The sequence below is a fragment of the Ammodytes marinus genome, assembly GCF_949987685.1.
Source record: "Ammodytes marinus genome assembly, chromosome: 12".
NCBI lineage: Eukaryota > Metazoa > Chordata > Actinopteri > Uranoscopiformes > Ammodytidae > Ammodytes > Ammodytes marinus.
The window spans coordinates 24746189-24764569 of record NC_137216.1 but is presented as its reverse complement, the minus strand read 5'-3'; the positions used below and the strand labels follow the sequence as shown (position 1 = coordinate 24764569).

The 18381-nt window shown below is 41.1% G+C and overlaps 1 protein-coding gene across 7 annotated transcripts in view; it reads left to right on the top strand.

Annotated features, from left to right (window-relative positions):
• Window positions 1-828: 828 nt before the first annotated feature.
• LOC307258564 (mitogen-activated protein kinase kinase kinase kinase 4-like) overlaps window positions 829-18381 on the top strand; it is a 95463-nt gene continuing 77910 nt past the window's right edge. For all 7 annotated transcript variants that reach the window (XM_080038148.1, XM_080038147.1, XM_080038149.1 and 4 more), the window contains exons 1-2: window positions 829-1054; window positions 1343-1408. In XM_080038148.1, coding sequence (XP_079894274.1) covers window positions 998-1054; window positions 1343-1408 — 123 coding nt within the window. In that variant the 5' untranslated portion in view covers window positions 829-997. The remainder of the gene's footprint in view (window positions 1055-1342; window positions 1409-18381) is intronic.

The window sequence follows — 18381 nt, the reverse complement described above, 5'->3', positions numbered from 1 at the left end:
TGTTTTGTCTTGGTTTTATGTGTATACTGGCTCACTTGGCATCACTCATTTTTTTCTCTGAGGATCATAAATGACCATCAGCGAAAATAATGCTATTTTTATATAGTTATTATTAATGCCTTTGCTCGGGTCTGAATCCCTGCCAACTCAAGACAAAATGATTTACAGCAGGCAGACCAGTAAAGCATGCATTTATTCAACATTTCAAATCAAAGTTTCCATTGCTTCACCATCATCATATTACCATTATTAATCTTGCATTGTCAAATATAAACACATCATCGCTGTGTATCCTGTGGTCTCTCTCTTTCACTCGCTTCCAAAACAAATGCATGCAAGCCAGAACATGCTTGGGTTTGATGGGTTCCTAAAAACACTACTGCTTCTGTCCAATTGGGACGCTAGAATCCACAGAAACTGAAAGCTCCTTGTAGCCACTTTAATGGCTGGGGATTGGTCAATTGTAGCCTACTGCTCCTTCTTGTGGGTGTAAGGGGAGGATGAAAACCTTTTCAAGGGGCCCCCTCAATGCCCAAAAAGTCTTGGGCTGTCCCTGGTAGCGAGTTAAGGGGCGGAGAATGAGGAGGAAGAGGGAATGAATGAGAGCCATACGGACAGAGTGCAAGGGAGAGAGAGAGAGGGAGAGAGAGAGAGAGAGAGAAAGAGAGAGAGAGAGAGAGAGAGAGAGAGAGAGAGAGAGAGAGAGAGAGAGAGAGAGAGAGAGAGAGAGAGAGAGAGAGAGAGAGAGAGAGAGAGAGAGCGAGCGAGCGAGCGAGAGAGCAGGCAGGCAGGCAGGCAGAGCTCCACCGGCACTCGGTCGGAAGGCTATGTTGCAGCAGCAGAGGGATTACAAAGAGGGAAACACGCGCCTTGGATAGAAAATATCGCCAGCGGGAATAAAACTAGAACCGACCCGAGAATGAGACGCGCACCGTGCGCCTGAAGGAGACTTAGAACAAGCCATTTTTCGCTGATTTATCCCCGTTTTTGAACGAAAATGGCGAACGAATCACCGGCCAAAGCTCTGGTGGATATAGACCTTGCATCCCTGAGGGTGAGTGTGTGTGTTTGTTTGTCACAGTCAGAGGGGCATATTTATTTGGTCTGTTTGTATAAAAACACAAGTAATATTGTTTTTGACACAGCCCTGCGGTGGCTTTTTTCTTTGTCCATATATCCGCTGGCATGCATGGGGAGGCCAGCAACAAAAAAACGGGCGCAGTCGGCTCCCACATCGAACGAACCCGATTGTAAATAGCCTATATAGGCTAGGTTACTACAGGGAGTCAATTCATCCTTATGCCCTCTAATATGTATTTTTTTCTGTGCTCTTTAAACATAGGATCCTGCTGGGATTTTCGAGTTGGTGGAAGTGGTCGGAAATGGAACCTATGGACAAGTCTATAAGGTTGGTGTTTAGCCTCCGTGTGTGTGTGTGTGTGTGTGTGTGTGTGTGTGTGTGCGTGCGCGTGTGTCTGTGTGTGTATATGTGCGCGCGTGTCTATGTGTGTGCGCGTCTTTAAAGCCCCTACCAGAGAGAACAAACGGGCGGAAACTGGAGCACAAACATGCATTTATGTATTTTTTCCTCTCTCACGGTCTCAGGAACAACGTTTGTTATAACACATCCCCTCCCTCCTTCCCCTCCCTCCCTTCTTCACACGGGACCGGTGCGGTCTGGACTGGATTATCTCTCTGATAGCGTCTCGGTCCTAGCTCGCACAGCTTCACATCCATTCATTATATTTTATTTTAGCGATGCAAACACCATCCCAGACAGACAGAAGGCTACACCTATTTTGGTCCCAAAGATTGTCCCTCCCTGCTCCTCCTCTCATCCACACCCCAGTAAAATATCCCTTGCATTTAGGCCTTTACTGCACGCTTTGCATTGCACTCATCGGGCCAAACCCCATCCGTACATGACATCTTCTTTACCACGCTGGCCGACTTGTGCGCCATTGGGTGGGCGGTGTTTTTCATTGCGCATTTGTGCACATACACCATTGCCCAGCCAGTAGGCCTTTTGCTGAAATGGCTCTGTGCTGTATTCATGGGGATACGCCTGTACATCCCATTTCATATCTCTCTCACACACAAACACACACAAATCGAGATTGTGGAAAAAGGTATTTGATGGAGACTGGATGGAGGTTTTCACCTCCGATGTCATATCCCTAAAGGTGGAGTCAGTGATTCTGGAGAATGCTTGTTGTCAAAATCACTTTTTATAAAAATCGGTAAATACCTCCCCACGATCCGCTGCTTGTAGGCTACGTATTGTGTGTGTGCCGAGAAATCCAGTGTTAATATACAGACTAGGGCTCTGTAGACTGGTATGTAAACAAAGGGGCCAACCCAGGCTAACAGCATGCCAGTTTACAGCGCATAGGCTGTGTATTAACACCTGATCTTTTTTTTTTCATACACACAGTACGGACAGGTAACGAATCGTAAGGAGATATTCACTGATTTTGGCAAAAATAGATTTTGTCAATGTCAACATAAGCCGTCTCCAGAACCCCTGACTCTACCTGTAAATAGAGGAGCATAGGCATCACTCTGCTGTTGCCTGGTAGAAATAGGAGAGAATAGGACTGGGTCAGAGCTGCTGGATCATCTCAGGCTCCTACTGAGCCGTTTAATTTGAAAGTAATCACATGCAGCGTGCTCTCTTGCGAGGTAAAGGTGCATTTAGTATTCAGTTGAAACCACCACGCCACTGTGTTTCTGTATCTATAACCAAAGCGTTGGCTTTTCCAAAACTTTGCCCTATGCTGCAGGGAAACGGTTTGTTTGGAATGATGTCATGACAATGTCACGTGCTACAGAAGGCTGCTGTTGGTTGTAATCCCCATGTGTATTACATATAGACATTCACACCATCCGGTAACCCTATTCGCAGACATGTGCGTAACCACAATATGCCAACAGTCAAAGCTCTGTGTCCAACTGTGATTGACTCTCATTTGCTTGTGGATGGAAAATTAACCCATGTGCTCTGTTTTTTTTTCTTCTTTTGTTTTTTTCTGTGTTGCACTGCACCAATGAGGTCAGAGCATTCCTGTCCCCTTTGGAATAAATCCAAGTGAAATTCCGTTAACGTTAAACACCTTGACTTGAGGTTTCGGGGTGCAAATGTATAGGGTAATTCAACATCCTCCTGAGAAGGGCCTTAGTTATTAGTAGGTTTAATACAAACAGTGAATATTTCGGCTTTCCAGTGCTTTTGTTATGATAGAGTTGGTCATGTGACTGTCAGGGTTAAATCATGGTTTAAATAAGCACCCTGAAATATGTCCAAGCTTGCTCTAAAATGAGATTACCAGCTGTAGTCACCAACCACCGATTGGATGTTGAGGTTAGCCGAATGCGATGCTAAATATTCTGACTACTTCCCCATGACATTGAAGGCAGCATTAGTGTAGCACAGCCAGAAGGTGATTCTGTCACTTACATGACGAGAATACACACCTTGAGAGACAGGTCGATATTGTTATTTTTTCACTTGTTATAAATCAAAAACACTTTGTACAGGTCTTAAAATTGGATTTCTTTTGCATGTTTTCAAGATCAAAATGCATCATAAATCATATAATTAACAACGTATGAACATATCCTTGTGTAAAAAGACTTCAGAATAGTGCTAAGAAGAATGATTATGGAAAGTTTAGCTGATGCTTAAGAAGTTGAGATTTTTTGATTCAGACCATGGAAAAAAAACTAATGTGAGATAATGAAAGGAGACATGTTGTTATGGAAGCAAAATAGCCAAGAATCTCAAAAATCTACCGTTGCTTGAAAAAACATTGTTTTTTACGTGCAGTGTCTGGCCTTAAAAATTTAGAAACATTTATATATATTTTTTATTTGTTTGGCCGTCACTCGGCTATATAAGCTCGTGCCCATATCAGAGCCATGATGATCAGATTTGCTCCGTGTAATCAAATCCACATCCAAAGTGTCTGAGCCTAAACGGTTGGCGTTGGCTCTCTCAGGTTTCAATGTAAAAACCATCTCGTTTTGCACAATGTAGCGTCAGTGTCCACACAACCATCTCAAGGTTTTAACTGTATCTATCTCCAGTTCTGTCTTTGAGTATTTCACAAGGGACCAGCACTATAGCGTTCAACCATTGGGTACGAGTGTCACTTTGAATCATATTGCATGGTCTTAGATAATGAGAACGGCCCTGAGGCTAGCCTTAGCTCTTCTATTACCTCACAGGGCAGAAAATGTGTATGTAATGTAAGTGTCTCCTCATAATTCAGCGTGGGGATGGATGGCCGTATGGGTTTGTTGTTGCATTTGAATGTTTTTGTTTTGCTGGGAGAAAACTATACCACAGAAATAACATCTTGATTTGCTTTGAGGTTGGCATTATTTGTTTTGTGTCTTGGGGAGGATGGCAACGGCGGCGTCTGTAAACGTTTTTTTTTTTTCTAAAGCAGAGGGACAAGTGGTGGTGGAAACGCTCAGATGCACCCGAACACAAATTAACCTTGACATTTTGAGTTTAGTTCCTCAGGATTTTGGTGAATCATAACCACGTGTCAGTGTGCCATGCGCGTTTAAGTGAGCTCTTGTTTTTGTCTGCACTGCCTGCCTCGCATATATGAATATCCGCCCCAAAAGTGTGTGTCTCTGTGTGTGCGTTTGAGTGTGTTTTGGTCTCCTGCACATGTGCACTTGATCCTGCCGAACACTTGGCGATTGGTCGGGCTTCCCAGGCTATAGCGAATAGCTGCCGAGTGTGACTGACTGAGGCTCGTTTGCAGCTGTGTGCGCCGACAACAGCTGTTGGGATGGAAAAATAAAATAGAGGGAGGAGGAGGAGGGAGAGAGGAAGTGGGGGAGTAGAGAGACAGAGGAAGGAGAGAGAGAGAGAAGTACTCACCCTTTAATCACCGAAGTGATCCATCTTTAAAAAAAATCCTATAGCCTTTGGTTGAGTTGCGTAATTTGTAACTTTAAAGCTAAATCGTCAGTCAGTATGTCTTTTCTTTTCCTAGAAAATGCATCTGCATGTATGCATTCAAGTCATTGGCTGAATTTAAAAAGTATTTATGTAAGCAATGTATTGTAGGAAATGTATTGTAGGAAATGTGGACAATTGTCTTTGGTTTTATAACAAAGCATGACATAAAACAAAACAAGGCGGTTAATCGAGGACATTCACCAAGAATAACATCGCCGATCCTAAAAACCCATGCAGATAATGTAGAATAACCTTAGACAAGAGTAAAAAGTTCCCAGTGGTTCTGTTTCCATTAAGCAGTGTGGGAGGTAAGAGGGGGAAATTAAGTAAGAGCTGAAGGAATTTTTTAAAACTCTGGGGTAAGACCACACTCAGCATGTGGGCCTGGGAATCCCCCCCTCACTCTCTGAGGAAATGGTTTAACCCATTTATGACTTGCTGAGTCTTCCACTCTTCTTCGAACCACAGCTGTGTAGCCTTAATTGTTTTAGCCCCACTGACATGGGCTGTCTTTTAAGGTTTATAAAATGTCCAACATGATCAAATCAAATCTGCAATTCTTCTTTGTTTTCTTCCCTTTTAATATGAGAAAAGTTTTGGTGTGTGTGTCAGCACAGCATAGCGGGTGGATGTTGGTGAGGAAGTAGTGAAATGGCAGGAAGTTATCAGTGCAGTGGGGAGAAGTTGGTGGCTTTGTAGAGATAAGAAAAAACACACAGCCCTGCCTGTTGCTCTCTCATGACATGTCTCAGCAGTTTGGAACAAGACTACATGAGACACTGAGGCTAATGGTAGACATTACACAAAGTAACAAACATACAATATGGTGTGGTCCCGGAAATCATAAAGTTTATATAGTAGATCCTGCTGACTGACTGGATGATATGAGATCTAGAAATGCAAAGCGGATCACATTAATCAGATGCGAATGATCTGTGTAGATTTTGTTGCCACTTTAATTAATCCAATGTCTATAAACTATCAGTGTAAACCAATCTAGGGCTTCAACTAATGATTATTTCCATTAGCATTTAATGTTATGAGTTTAATCTGGTTAATTTACATTTAAAATGTAATAGTGAAGTAATAGAATAGCGATAGAAAATAATAGTGAAAAATACCCTCACCTTCTTTTCCACAATCCACGGTTCAGCCTGACATTGTTGACTCCTACAAATCGTCCAAAACACTAAAAAATATTTGAATTGCAACCATTTAAACCAAAAAAAGGCTTAAACAATAGAAAATATTTGGCAATTTATTTGAAAATAAGGATTAAATAATGTATGGTAATGAAAGCTGTTGAAAATGCATCGTCTGTTGATCCGTTCAAACTCTTGAAGTACTTACATTGGCTAAAATATATATGTAGCCAAATTTATGTAACAACAACACTACTTTAAACTGTGTAAGTAATTGTGTGTATGTTCATGCCTACAAGCTATTTTCCATTATAACCAATGAAGAAGAAGTTTCCAGTGAAATATGCAGCGTTGTCTGTATTGTAAACTCACCTCCCTAACCTGTCATTTCAGAGGTATGTGAGACTTTTCTCTGCAGACTTCCAGTTTTTTTCTTTTGTTGTTGTTTTATTTTCACCAGGGAAACTCCAGTGTCAGATATCGTTTACTGTAGGTGAAGGCTGCATCTTGTCCGCTGAGATAGTTTTTTTTTATAATTGGTTTTGTTGATCTATTTAAGGCTGCTGTGCTGATCCAAAACATACAGGTGGATTTTTGGACTGTGTTGTTAGCCAGTGAATAGAACAGTAGATGTGATGTAACAACGATGTTAGACAACTGCAGGCAGCAAACACTAATGTTAATTCACATTATTGATTAATAAATCAATCTACAGCTCAGAGCGAGGCATTTCCAAAATGCTTCAAATAGCATTCTTGCACCAAAGGCAGTCATTATGTACAAATATATTTCATAATCATTAGAGCAACAGGAAATAACAAATCATTTTTTTAAATTGGTGTACAGATAAAACAGAAAAAGTGCGGTTCAAAGCAGTTTCACTTCCTCAACTTGTATTCATTGTGGCTTCATAACAGGAAAGATGCTTGTGCTATTTCTTTATTTTTGTCATAAAGTATACAAATATAGAGCGTTACGTAACATGGTGAATAACAACTCCCAACTAGCACACAGGACCGTTTGGTGATGTTGTTAAGTTCATCTTTTTACCTGTTTCCCCTTGACTAGCAGTGTTTGAGCTAAGCTAACTAGCGATGAGCAACCTTTGCCAATTTCTATATAAAAAAAATGCACACGCAGTTACAGGAACGGTTTTTGTCACCTTTTCTTGAGGCAAAAAACTTGAAATAAAAAATGTTGAACTATTTCTTCAAGTGAATCTGGGTGTGTCTCTCCACCAGCAGCCTGTCTATCAGCATCACTGCTCGTCCCTCAGAGGAAATGCACTGAAGCTTTTCAGTGAATACTCTGCAGATCTGTCAGATGCCTGTCTGTCTAAGTGGCTGTCTCTATGAGTCTTTCTGTATGTCGACATCTGGAGCTGAAGAAACATACACATAGCCAGGGATGTTCCAGTCATTTTATTGATTTGTTTGTAAAGGTCATTAGTCCACAAATCAGGTTTCAATACAAACAACACTGACGTTGTATTAAATACTGGATATTGAGTAGTTAGTACTGGCAGCTATGGCTAAAAAAAAAAACAAGCTTGCAATGACATTTGTTTTTATTTGATTATTTTACTAATAAATCAATAAATGATGTGTAATGTTTCCTGGGTTGCCTGTTTTAGTGTTCAGTCCAACCAACAGTCTCAAACCCTAAAATATTCAAATTACAATTATATAAAATGAGAGCTCTTTATATTTTAGGGGAGCAATTTTCTTGGGGAATGCTGGATATTATATTATATTATATTATATTATATTATATTATATTATATTATATTATATTATATTATATTATATTATATTATATTATATTATATTATATTATATTATATTATATTATATTATATTATATTATATTATATTATATTATATTATATTATATATGCATTTCTAAAGATACAAACTCAAATAACTGTCAATTATTATGAATTCATCAGTCGTCACAGGTATCATATTTCACACTTCTTAAATCTCTATTGTTTTCCGCTTATCCCAGTTCTATGGGGAGCTATAAATAGGCCGGCCCCCTTTGCTCTGTATGGTGGTAGAACTACAAAGCTGTCAGAAGGCATAGACTCATGCATAGCAAAAGCTGGCTCTGTGGCCTTCCGGCTATTCAAACTGGAATGTTAGTCCTGTCTGCATCTGACCTTTTTAACAAGGCAGGAAGTGAAGTACGGTCGCGACCAACAACAGCAACAACAGTAAAATTGTGTCTGCACCGGGAACCTTACATTCACAAACTACTGTTATCTACCGTGACCTTCCCAAACAAGAAGAAGGGGGAAGCTGTGGCACTGATAGCAGCCACAGGAACTTGACTCTGTCACGGTCTGTGATGCAGAAGTTGTTGCCGCTTTGGGTTCCCGACCAGGGCTGGGCTGAACATAATATTTGTTTTCAGTGTGGAGGAACAAATGCTGCTGAATCATTTAAAAAGGTTCTGTACAAATATCCAAAACACACCAACCTAAAGGGATTCCTTTTGGTGCTAGATTGAAAATGATCACGGTTCGGTTGAGTTTCAAATCGGTCTGATGATTCGAAGTGTTTACCAGGAGGACACGTCTTTACAGTGCTGGCTGCTATTTATGGCTGTAGTTATGATACAGTGTTTATTCTGATTGGATCATTATTAAACCCATTCATTAGTCTTGATATACTAAGTAGGAAAGGTATCACTGTTATTTTTAAGTGTATCTGCAGTTTTGTCTGCTTGACAGAGACGTGATTAAAAATATATTGTAGATATTACTTGCACTATCATTACACTTATGGCTTATGGCAAAGTGTAAACACTGCAATTATATAATGATAAATAGTCAATTATAAATCTATTTTCTATTCTACACAGAGGTGACATTCTCCGTACCCTTGTTAATGAGTCTGTTAGCAGTGAGCAGCTCTGCCTGCTAGCTACGGTGTGGCTAAAAATAAAGGCAGAGAGCCTCAGACCAGAATCTGGGTCACGTTCTTTGATGCTCACTGTGTGCACTGATGCACTGATGCTGCTGCTGGTGATTCTCATGTGGATACGATAGTACTTCAGCATTAAGACTTTTCTGTTTGCTCTTACTTGATGGCCGCCTGACACATTTCTGCCATTTTTATACATGATTGCTATATGATAAAAGAAAGAGAGACACCTTTTAGTTTGGGTGGAGCCTTGGCAGGGTGTTTGATGTCAGAAATCATTGCTGAACCCCTCAATCTGATCTCTCGAGTATAAATAAAGGTTACATGAAAAAAGAGTGGTCTTCAAAATGTAAATAAATATATTAAAAAAGAAAATCCCAATCATGTAGAGAATATCAGATTTTTTTTTTTACCTAAATGACTTAAAGGATATACCGAGATTTGTTCCATGTGAGGTCTGTGAAAAGTAACACACCATCAACTATCACACCTTGTCTTCATTATCTTGTCACCCATCATATGATTTGACACCCTGGGTGCAACACACAAGTACTACTGTCACCTAATTCCACCCTTTATGAATTTTATTTTTGACAACATAACTTCCTCGATATACAGTATGTGTTATTAGTCAACACTTTTAAAGGGTGTGAACAGTGGACAGTAGAAGAGGTTCTTCCCTTGTGCATCACCCCACCTCACCCCGGCCCACCCAGCCACTCAAAGTCCAGTCGTTAACTTGGAGATAAAGCTGGAAAAAGCTATTCTACCTCATCTCTCCACATACTTAGAGCCCATCCTCAATGTGGAATGCCAGGGTAAGGCATGAGAAAAGGAGCAGCATAGGAAGGTCTATGGCTTGTGAGTGAACCCCCCTCCCCCTGGTCACGTGTGTTTGTGTGTGTGTGTGTGTGTGTGTGTGGTGGGGGGTTGATGGAAGGCACTACGGTGGCTGTAATCCCTCAGCATGACACGGCACACGCTGAGAGGAAGAGGAGGGGCAGATGGGGATAAAGAGCAAATTATGTTGAGAATCAGTTACTAGCTGCTCTCTTTAGTTTTCCCACTATATTTGTGACTGCTCAGATACTTATGTCATACACTTCTGTTGTATCTGACCATTAGGATACGACTAGACTGTGACAATGTACATATGGATACATTTAGAGACGCACCAATCCACTATTTTTTCCAGTTCAGATCCGATTCCGATATCCTGGTTTGGGATATTTTTTCCAGACGTGGGAAAGAAAAAAAAACATGTATTGAGAATGAAATAATTTAGTTACAGCCCTACGTATAATATTTACTGTATATCATCACTAGAAAATAAAGAAGAAAAAGAAAGACTTCTTCGCCTTTTATTTTGTTACTTTATCCAGTGCGATTTTGAGATGATGCGATCTGAGATGATGCGTTTATTGTTGCATATACTGAATAACTTAGAGCTTGAAAATATAATGTTAATTATGTTGAGGCTTATCTTGACTTTTCTACTCTCTGACGGTCTCTCAGACTAAAGCTTAATGCCTAAAATAAAATTGAAATTATATTCCAGACGGGAGCATCAGCTGTGTTTTGTGCCTCTCATCATCGTAATTGAGTAAATTACCCCTTTTATATTTTTGGGTTTTTGTGTCTGCTGGGTCCTGTAATCACTGTTATATAATGCGACTACAGTATGTGGTGGTGTTGGGTGGAGCAAAGGATGCACTCAGACAGTGCAAACAGATGGCTTGTTGTTGTAGCAGCGAGGCAGTGATGCTGAACAGACACAGAGGGTATTAACTGTGTATCTCGCTGTCTGTTGTGTCAATATATAGGTGGTGGTTCATTTTGTCAAAGGATAAAGTAACAAATTGAGTTTATATTATAGCTTATAGTTTTTAGCAGTATCAAACCCTATCAAGTACTGTAATTATTGGTAATATGATCATTCCAAGTTAATGCTCTAATTTCTTTTGTATCATTTAAAAAATATTTATTTCTCAAAGTAAGGTGACATATATATTATAACTATTATTTTGTTATCGTATTGTTAAAGGCCGACACACAGACCAATCAGGCCACAATATTAAAGATTAGTGGAACTAATCATCTTAACAGCAGGTAGAGAGAGCAGGTGGAAGTGGAACTCAGCCGGGTTATTAAGTTATTAAAGTTAAATTAGCATTGCTTTAAAGGTACAAGTTCCTCTGTCCCGGTAAAGTCCTGTCTGTCTGTCTGTCTGTCTGTCTGTCTGTCTGTCTGTCTGTCTGTCTGTCTGTCTGTCCAGTCATGTAATTTCTTGTCCTTCTTCTTTTTCCTTCCTCATTTCCTCTTCCTGTTTCCTAGTCTTATGTCTGGTGTCCTCTTCATGTTCCTCTTATTTATATAAAAACAAAACTCCATACTATTATTCATTTGTAAATGTTTCGATTATATGGTACATGTTTTTGCCCTTTTAATTTCAGTCAAACTTGACTCGTGTCATGTAGAGTAGACCAAGAGCGTTGACTTTGCCAGGCTTTTAGGTTTGATGATTACTGCTGTGCTTGAAAAACATCCAGTGAAATTTACAACTACTTCTCTTGGCCTACCCTGCACTGTGCTATGTCAGCCGTGGTATTGTCTGGAGTTAAACAATTTAGCTTCAGTGGTTCTCCTTGTACATTTCTACGGATGAGAGTGTGTAAATGCTTAATGGCTGAAATGTAATTGGGGAGCAAAAGGTTGTGGTGGATGCTTCTCTGTGTGAAGGAGCTGTTGTTGGGACTGAGAAAGGCAGCGGTTTGTAGTTTATCAGGTTGATTATGTTTGTGGTTATGGACAGACATCCCATTGTGTTTGCTCCTCTGCTCTCGGCTGCAGTCACACAGACAGACAGACAGACAGACAGACAGACAGACAGACAGACAGAGACAGACAGACAGACAGACAGACAGACAGACAGACAGACAGACAGACAGACAGACAGACAGACAGAGACAGAAAGACAGACATGTAGGTTCTTCAATGCTTGAGCTTTTAGACGGCATGTTTGTTAAAGGCCAGGACACACCAGCCCGATAATCGCCGTCGTCAAAAAAAAAGACGAATCTGTTTGGTGTGTGCCGTGACGTCGGCCGACGTAGAGGTCGTCGGGCTTGTTTTGAGCCTGTCGGCCGCCGATGACCGTCTTTCATTTGGAGCAATTTGATTGGTGGAGGGCTAGCGAATCAGTGAAGCCCGGAAGTGAGGCGGGTAGCACAAACAGCTAACAACAGCTAGCCATCGTTTTAATGTGTTTGTTCGTTTCGTTTTGCGAGTACTCACATGCATCAACCCTTGTTGACTGCTCGACACCATGCTCAACACTCTCTGCTAAAAATTGTGCTCTTATGGTCCATAAATATAAATACGTATTTCTATCTATGTTTATGCTCTAGAGAGCTGTCCCATCATTTCCGGCTTTCGTATTTTTTCGGGCCACAATACAGATTAGCGCCGCCTGCTGTTGTGGAGACATTACGTCCCGCGCAAGCGCAGAGCGTACGGAAAATAAGCAGTCGTCTCGGTGTGTTAAATGGCCGCGACGGAAAGACTGGAGCTTCCTGAAACGGCGACTCCAGTTTTTGGGTAGTCGGAACGTGTCGGACTGGTGTGTCCTGGCCTTAAGAGTTTCGGTGTGCTGCTGGTATTTGGTCATAAACCCTAAATATTTGACCTGTGGGAATATTGACTTGATAGAGGTACTTCTAGAGTTAACCAATTTCACAGCAATGCATCCAATACTTATGCTTTCAACCAGTCAGTAAATCCGGTCTCCCAATGACCCGGAACTATCTGAATTAGGTAAATAAAGGCACAACAAGAGTGTAGGTATATCGCAACTTTGTACCTGCTGCAATTGCTGCATTTAAGGCACAATCAACACATAGTACAACAGTGTAGAATCAGTTTTTAGTAATTTTAAACATATGGAGTCAGTCAGTCAGTAACTCAGTCATATTCCCAAGATTAGAGCATCAGTCATGCGTGTCCAGTGTTTTAGCGTAGCTTTCATGCCTCTCCCCTCTCCCTCTCTTTCTTCCCAGGACCCCACCCTTATTGATTTCCCACAGCACTAGTTGCTAGCATCTTGTACAACAGCCCCTTCATTCTGTTATCTGTGACCTACAACACAGTGAAAGCTTTTTCTGTTAAGAGCCGTAATGGCCGCCTCCTGGGCGCCAAACGCAAAGTGTTAGGAATGGGGGTGGGCATTAAACGGTCATGTGTGCAGTGCATTTTTACCCAAACATGTGTTCAACAGTGATGCGTTTCCAAATCTAAAATGATTGTAGGTTGAATAGTAGCCGTTTATTATGCTATAGACTTCTGATGATGAAATATTTTGTGTTGGTAGCTGATATGTGTCCTGCCCACATGTTGCCACATAAAACTATAACTACATGTGTTGATTTGTGATCTGTGACTTTATAATAGACCTGTTAGTGACATCCTTTGCTTTGAACCCATACCTGCAGCTAAATCAATAAAGAAATCAGGAGCTGGATATCTAGTGTGTTGTGTGGAAAATCGTTGTCTCTGCAAATGTTAATTGCAGAGAGAGGCCTACTCTTTTCCCATCAGGAAGGCAGACAGTTATTTTAGTTGAATTAGACCTGATTAAATGTACCTGTCCAAATGAATGATTCTAGGAATAAGTTAAGAAGGGCAATTGAATTTAAGTGATGTTTGCATGCATCTCCTATGTTTAACTGTAATTTGTGGTAGCACGCATATGGTACAACACCACTGCAGGCTTGAGCCTTATTTTAAAAAAGTGTGCCTGATACAAAGTGCAAACTAGTTGTATAAAAAGCAGTGACATTTCTCACACCTAATAGTAAACTGTTTCTTGGGATTGTACAGTTCAAAATGTCTGTTTAATCCAACACGGTATATGCTAAAGGAGAATAATGACCCTGATAATTTTTTATAATCTTGTCTGGAGAAGAAATTATTTGTTTTCCATGTTTGAGAAATACTCTTTTAGCCGGGCCATCCTCCCATGAATCTAGTTCCATCTAAATGCTGTACTTGTACAACTGAGTAAGAAGTAGACTTAATGGTCCGGCAGATAAAGGCACAAGCCAGTGTCCCTCCTGTTGGCTTATTACCCCCCCCCCCCTACACACACACACACACACACACACACACACACACACACACACACACACACACACACACACACACACACACACACACACACACACACCAGCTAACTCTCAGCGTCTGGTCAAGGCTCTTAATGACAGTCTGAGCCTCTGTGGTTAAAACGGGTGGACATGAATTCGGTGTGTGTGTGTGTGTTCGGGGTGTGTTACTGTATGGGTGGCCATCTGGAGAGGGTAAAAAACAAAGCCGCCATTGGGTGGGGGCTGTTTTGTCCCGGTACAAGCTTATAGAGAAGACTTGTTGGAGAGCAGATTGTCGAATTTAAGGGCAGGTTTGCCTTTTTAGTTTCAAAGCTGCAGTATAAAATGAGTGATACACCTGCGGCAGTCATTTCATCTCTCCTCAAACTGAAAAACACACATGGCAGCTGTTCTCAAAGTGTTTGCCAAAGTGTATGTGGGGGGATTTGAGGTCAGAAAAAGGCCATTCAGTTGCAGTGTCATGGTTCATTATTTTATGCCTAATCATGCCAAGTTAAAGCGGTCCTTGTCACGGTTTGGGATTCTGGATGAAGGGCAGCCAGCTACTGTATGTCTGGAACATGATTGGTCCAGTGAGACTCCAGACTTATATTTTATTTTCAATAGGGCTGTGATGATTAATGATTTAGTTTATAAAATACAGAAAATGCCCAATGCAATTCCAGTGACGTCTTCAAATTCCTTGTCTTGCCAAGTCAATGATATGGAGACCACATTAATCGGTTAACTTGTTTCAGTTGTAATGGGAAAGTTGCACCTGAGTGACAGAGAAATACATATCCCACCCAAACGATAATGGAGGATGTGTTCTGTTTATATGCCATGTTTACACAATTGAGTTTACAATTAATTTAAACTTTATGGATCTTTTAAATTTTTGACCCGCCTTTTACTTACTTTTTTATGACTCATATGAAATAATTTATTCCTCTCTAAGAGATGTTCATAGACATCTTTCTTTTCATAATTTCTCTTCTTGCTATCCTATCTTTCCTTCATTGTGTACCTCTCTCTTTTCACTACACACAGATGCACACCCACATACACACACACACACACACACACAAAGACACACACTTGTTGCCGTAGCGATAATAAATCCTGCTTTTCTTTGGTGGAGCTGTGTAGCTTCTTTCATCCCCTGCACACACAGCGAGGCAGCTGGCAGGGACGCCTGACGGCCTCATTAGCTTTTGTTTTCATCTGCTTTGAAACACTGTGAGCCGGTCTGAGCCGTCACCTGACCGCAAACCCTGCAGAGCGATTGGGCCCGCGGTGATGAGCCTCCGTCAGCTGACCACAATCCAGGCTTCTGATTGGCCCAGAGTTTCTCAAAGCACTTCCTCCTGTAGCCGGGCAGACTCCGTGCAAACCCAAACTCCCATGAGTAGCTATGGGTTTGAAAACACATATAGGCCTCGGTGGAGATAAAGACAGTTACAGCTAGGAGAACCATGTGGTGCACGAATCCTTTGCAGTATTTAAGACAGCCATGTTCTTCTTGTCAGATGATTCATATCAGTGCATCAGCAGCTACAAATAGCAGTTGTTTTATGTGTCGGCTTTATCTATGTGACAGCGCTTTACCTATTTACATAAGGGATTTAGAAGTCTTTAATTAGCAGATGAGGTAATCTGAGCTGCCCAAGGTGAACATCTGAAAATAATCTAAACTGAAGATTCAAGGTTGTCGTCTCAGTCATGTGGAAAAACCAAACATATGCCGGCGATGTTGTTGTGACTCATACACCATGTTACCAGGCAGATACAGACAAATCTAACGCATTTCAGAAGTCGCTCATGCAGGGGAGAGAAGAAGCTGCTGGAAGCAAGTCTGAGTCATTAAAGGAACAGTCTGACATTAATTGGAAATGTCCTTGTTTTGTTCTTGAACCCCCGAATCACATCATCAGTGGATCAATATCAGTTTAACTTCAGTGCATCCATTCCAAAGATGAGCTCAAAGATGCAGCTTAGCTTCTTTGCACATTGACTGGAAGCAGAGGGGAACTGCTAACTTAAAAAAAACTCAATAACTTCTGACCGCAAACAAGCTTTTTCCCAAAAATTTAAACGGATCTCTTTACATTTTAGTAATGCTTGTTCCCATGTTGATAATAAACATACTGACTGATCCTTAGGGGAAATTAGAGGAATGAAAACCTACATAACCATATCAAAGTCAAAGGTAAAAAGTACAAGAATCGTGGGTTCCAATACCAGTATTTTTTCTTTTTTCATCTGTCTCTGGCATCACTTTACTGAGAACTCATTGGCAGATACAACGAAGTATTTGTTCAATCTCCTCTGTCACCATCTTTTTCTCTATCTATTTTTTTTTTGTCTCTTTTTGTTATCTCACCATTGGACACAAACACATACCTCATCGCTCGCTCACAGTTGTTTCCAATCACACACTCACTCCCTTCTCGTCTAGTGTATCTGCGATCATGGCAGCAGCACACAGTCTGTGAAGGGGAGCCTGTGTTGGTTTTTGTTCTTGTGGGCGTTTGGCTTGTTGGATGCGTATTGCTCTGCCTCCAGCATGTTGACAGCAGCCGGTACACGGGTTAGTTTAAGGTCAGAACTGGCAGTGACGCCCTCCTACTGCCGTTTCCCTACCAGCCTTTTATGAACAGCTTCTGTTCACCAAGTTGCCTTGGAGACTGTTCTTTTTAAAAGTGTTGTCAAGCAGTCCGACACTCCCCTCGAAAACATGAGGGTATCTGGAGGAACGAGCTGCAGTGTCTTACGTGTTTGGGAATTTTATCAATTCTCAAGGAACCTCTGTTTCCACTGTGTTTACTGATCATGTTTTTCTGTAGAATGAGCCACTGAAATTCAATTTTTTTTTACTTGTATGTTCCTGTTACTATTTATAGTGTGTTTTGAGAATTATGTCACATTTGTCCTGGACAAATAGGACATAGGGATCTAACTACAAACCATGACTGTGTTTGTTGTTTTTCTGCATCAGTAGGTGACCTGTGTAGCCGCAGGTGAGTTTGCAGTTCTAAAAGAAGAGAAAGAGGCTGCGAGAGGCTTTGCGTTGTTCAGTGAACCATACAAAAAGAGGTCTGCTTCAGCCTCTTAGAAACACATGATCCGTAAATAACTCTTTTTCTGTCTCTGTAAACCTCCCTGACAGACTGCCAAACTCAAGAACAAGCCTAGACATGTCTGCAGATAGCATCAACTGCTACACCTGTATGTGTGTGTGTGTGTGTGTGTGTGTGTGTGTGTGTGTGTGTGGTTGTTTTTTGGGGGCACTGTTTTTTCTGGCGTTCGCGTTCCCATGCAACGTCTTTTGATATATTTTCTGTTAATACTTATTTTTAATTATCCTTAAGTCAACCTTGTATGTACGCGAAAACAGCTTAGAAAAGTACAATAAAAAGCTTATTTTAAATTAAACTTGAAAGAAAGTGTGTCTGTGTGTCTGTGTCTGTACCGTTTGGAAATAGCTTTGACCCCCCCCACCCCACACATCTGTCTTGATGGATTGCCTATTTACGGCAATGTTATATTCAAAACCAATTTCCTTTGGTGTTTGCAGAGAAAACCTCGTGCCCCCCTCTCTGCCCTCTGTAAAATCTCCGTCACTCCTTGGAGAGCGGCTTTGTTGTTGGTTGCTGAGAGGTGTTGAGGGCTCTGGTGTGTCGCTGTGTGTGTGTGTGTGTGTGTGTGTGTGTGTGTGTGTGTGTGTGTGTGTGTGTGTGTGTGTGTGTGTGTGTGTGTGTGTGTGTGTGTGTGTGTGTGTGTGTGTGTGTGTGTGTGTGTGTGTGTGTGTGTGTGTGTGTGTGTGTGTGTGTGTGTGTGTGTGTGTGTGTGTGTGTGCACTTTGCCCCACATACTGTAACTTGTCTTACTTCTGGCTGGCCACTGCACAGAGCTCAGGGCTCTTTCACACTCAGACAAGTCATTAAAAAGACAAATTATCGCACACAGACACAACCCACTGACAACCTGAGAGCTTCTCTTATGCAATCCAGCACCTTACTGATGCGCGACTCCTATTTCCAAAGTTTTTGTATCCATAAAGTATCCATAAAGAATGGCAAAATTGTTGTTTTGTTTGTGAATGGAGTCTTATAATAGAGGCTTGTGTTTTGTACAAATTGTAATGCCCTGAGACAAACTTGTAATCTTTTGGCTCAGTAAATAAACTTGAC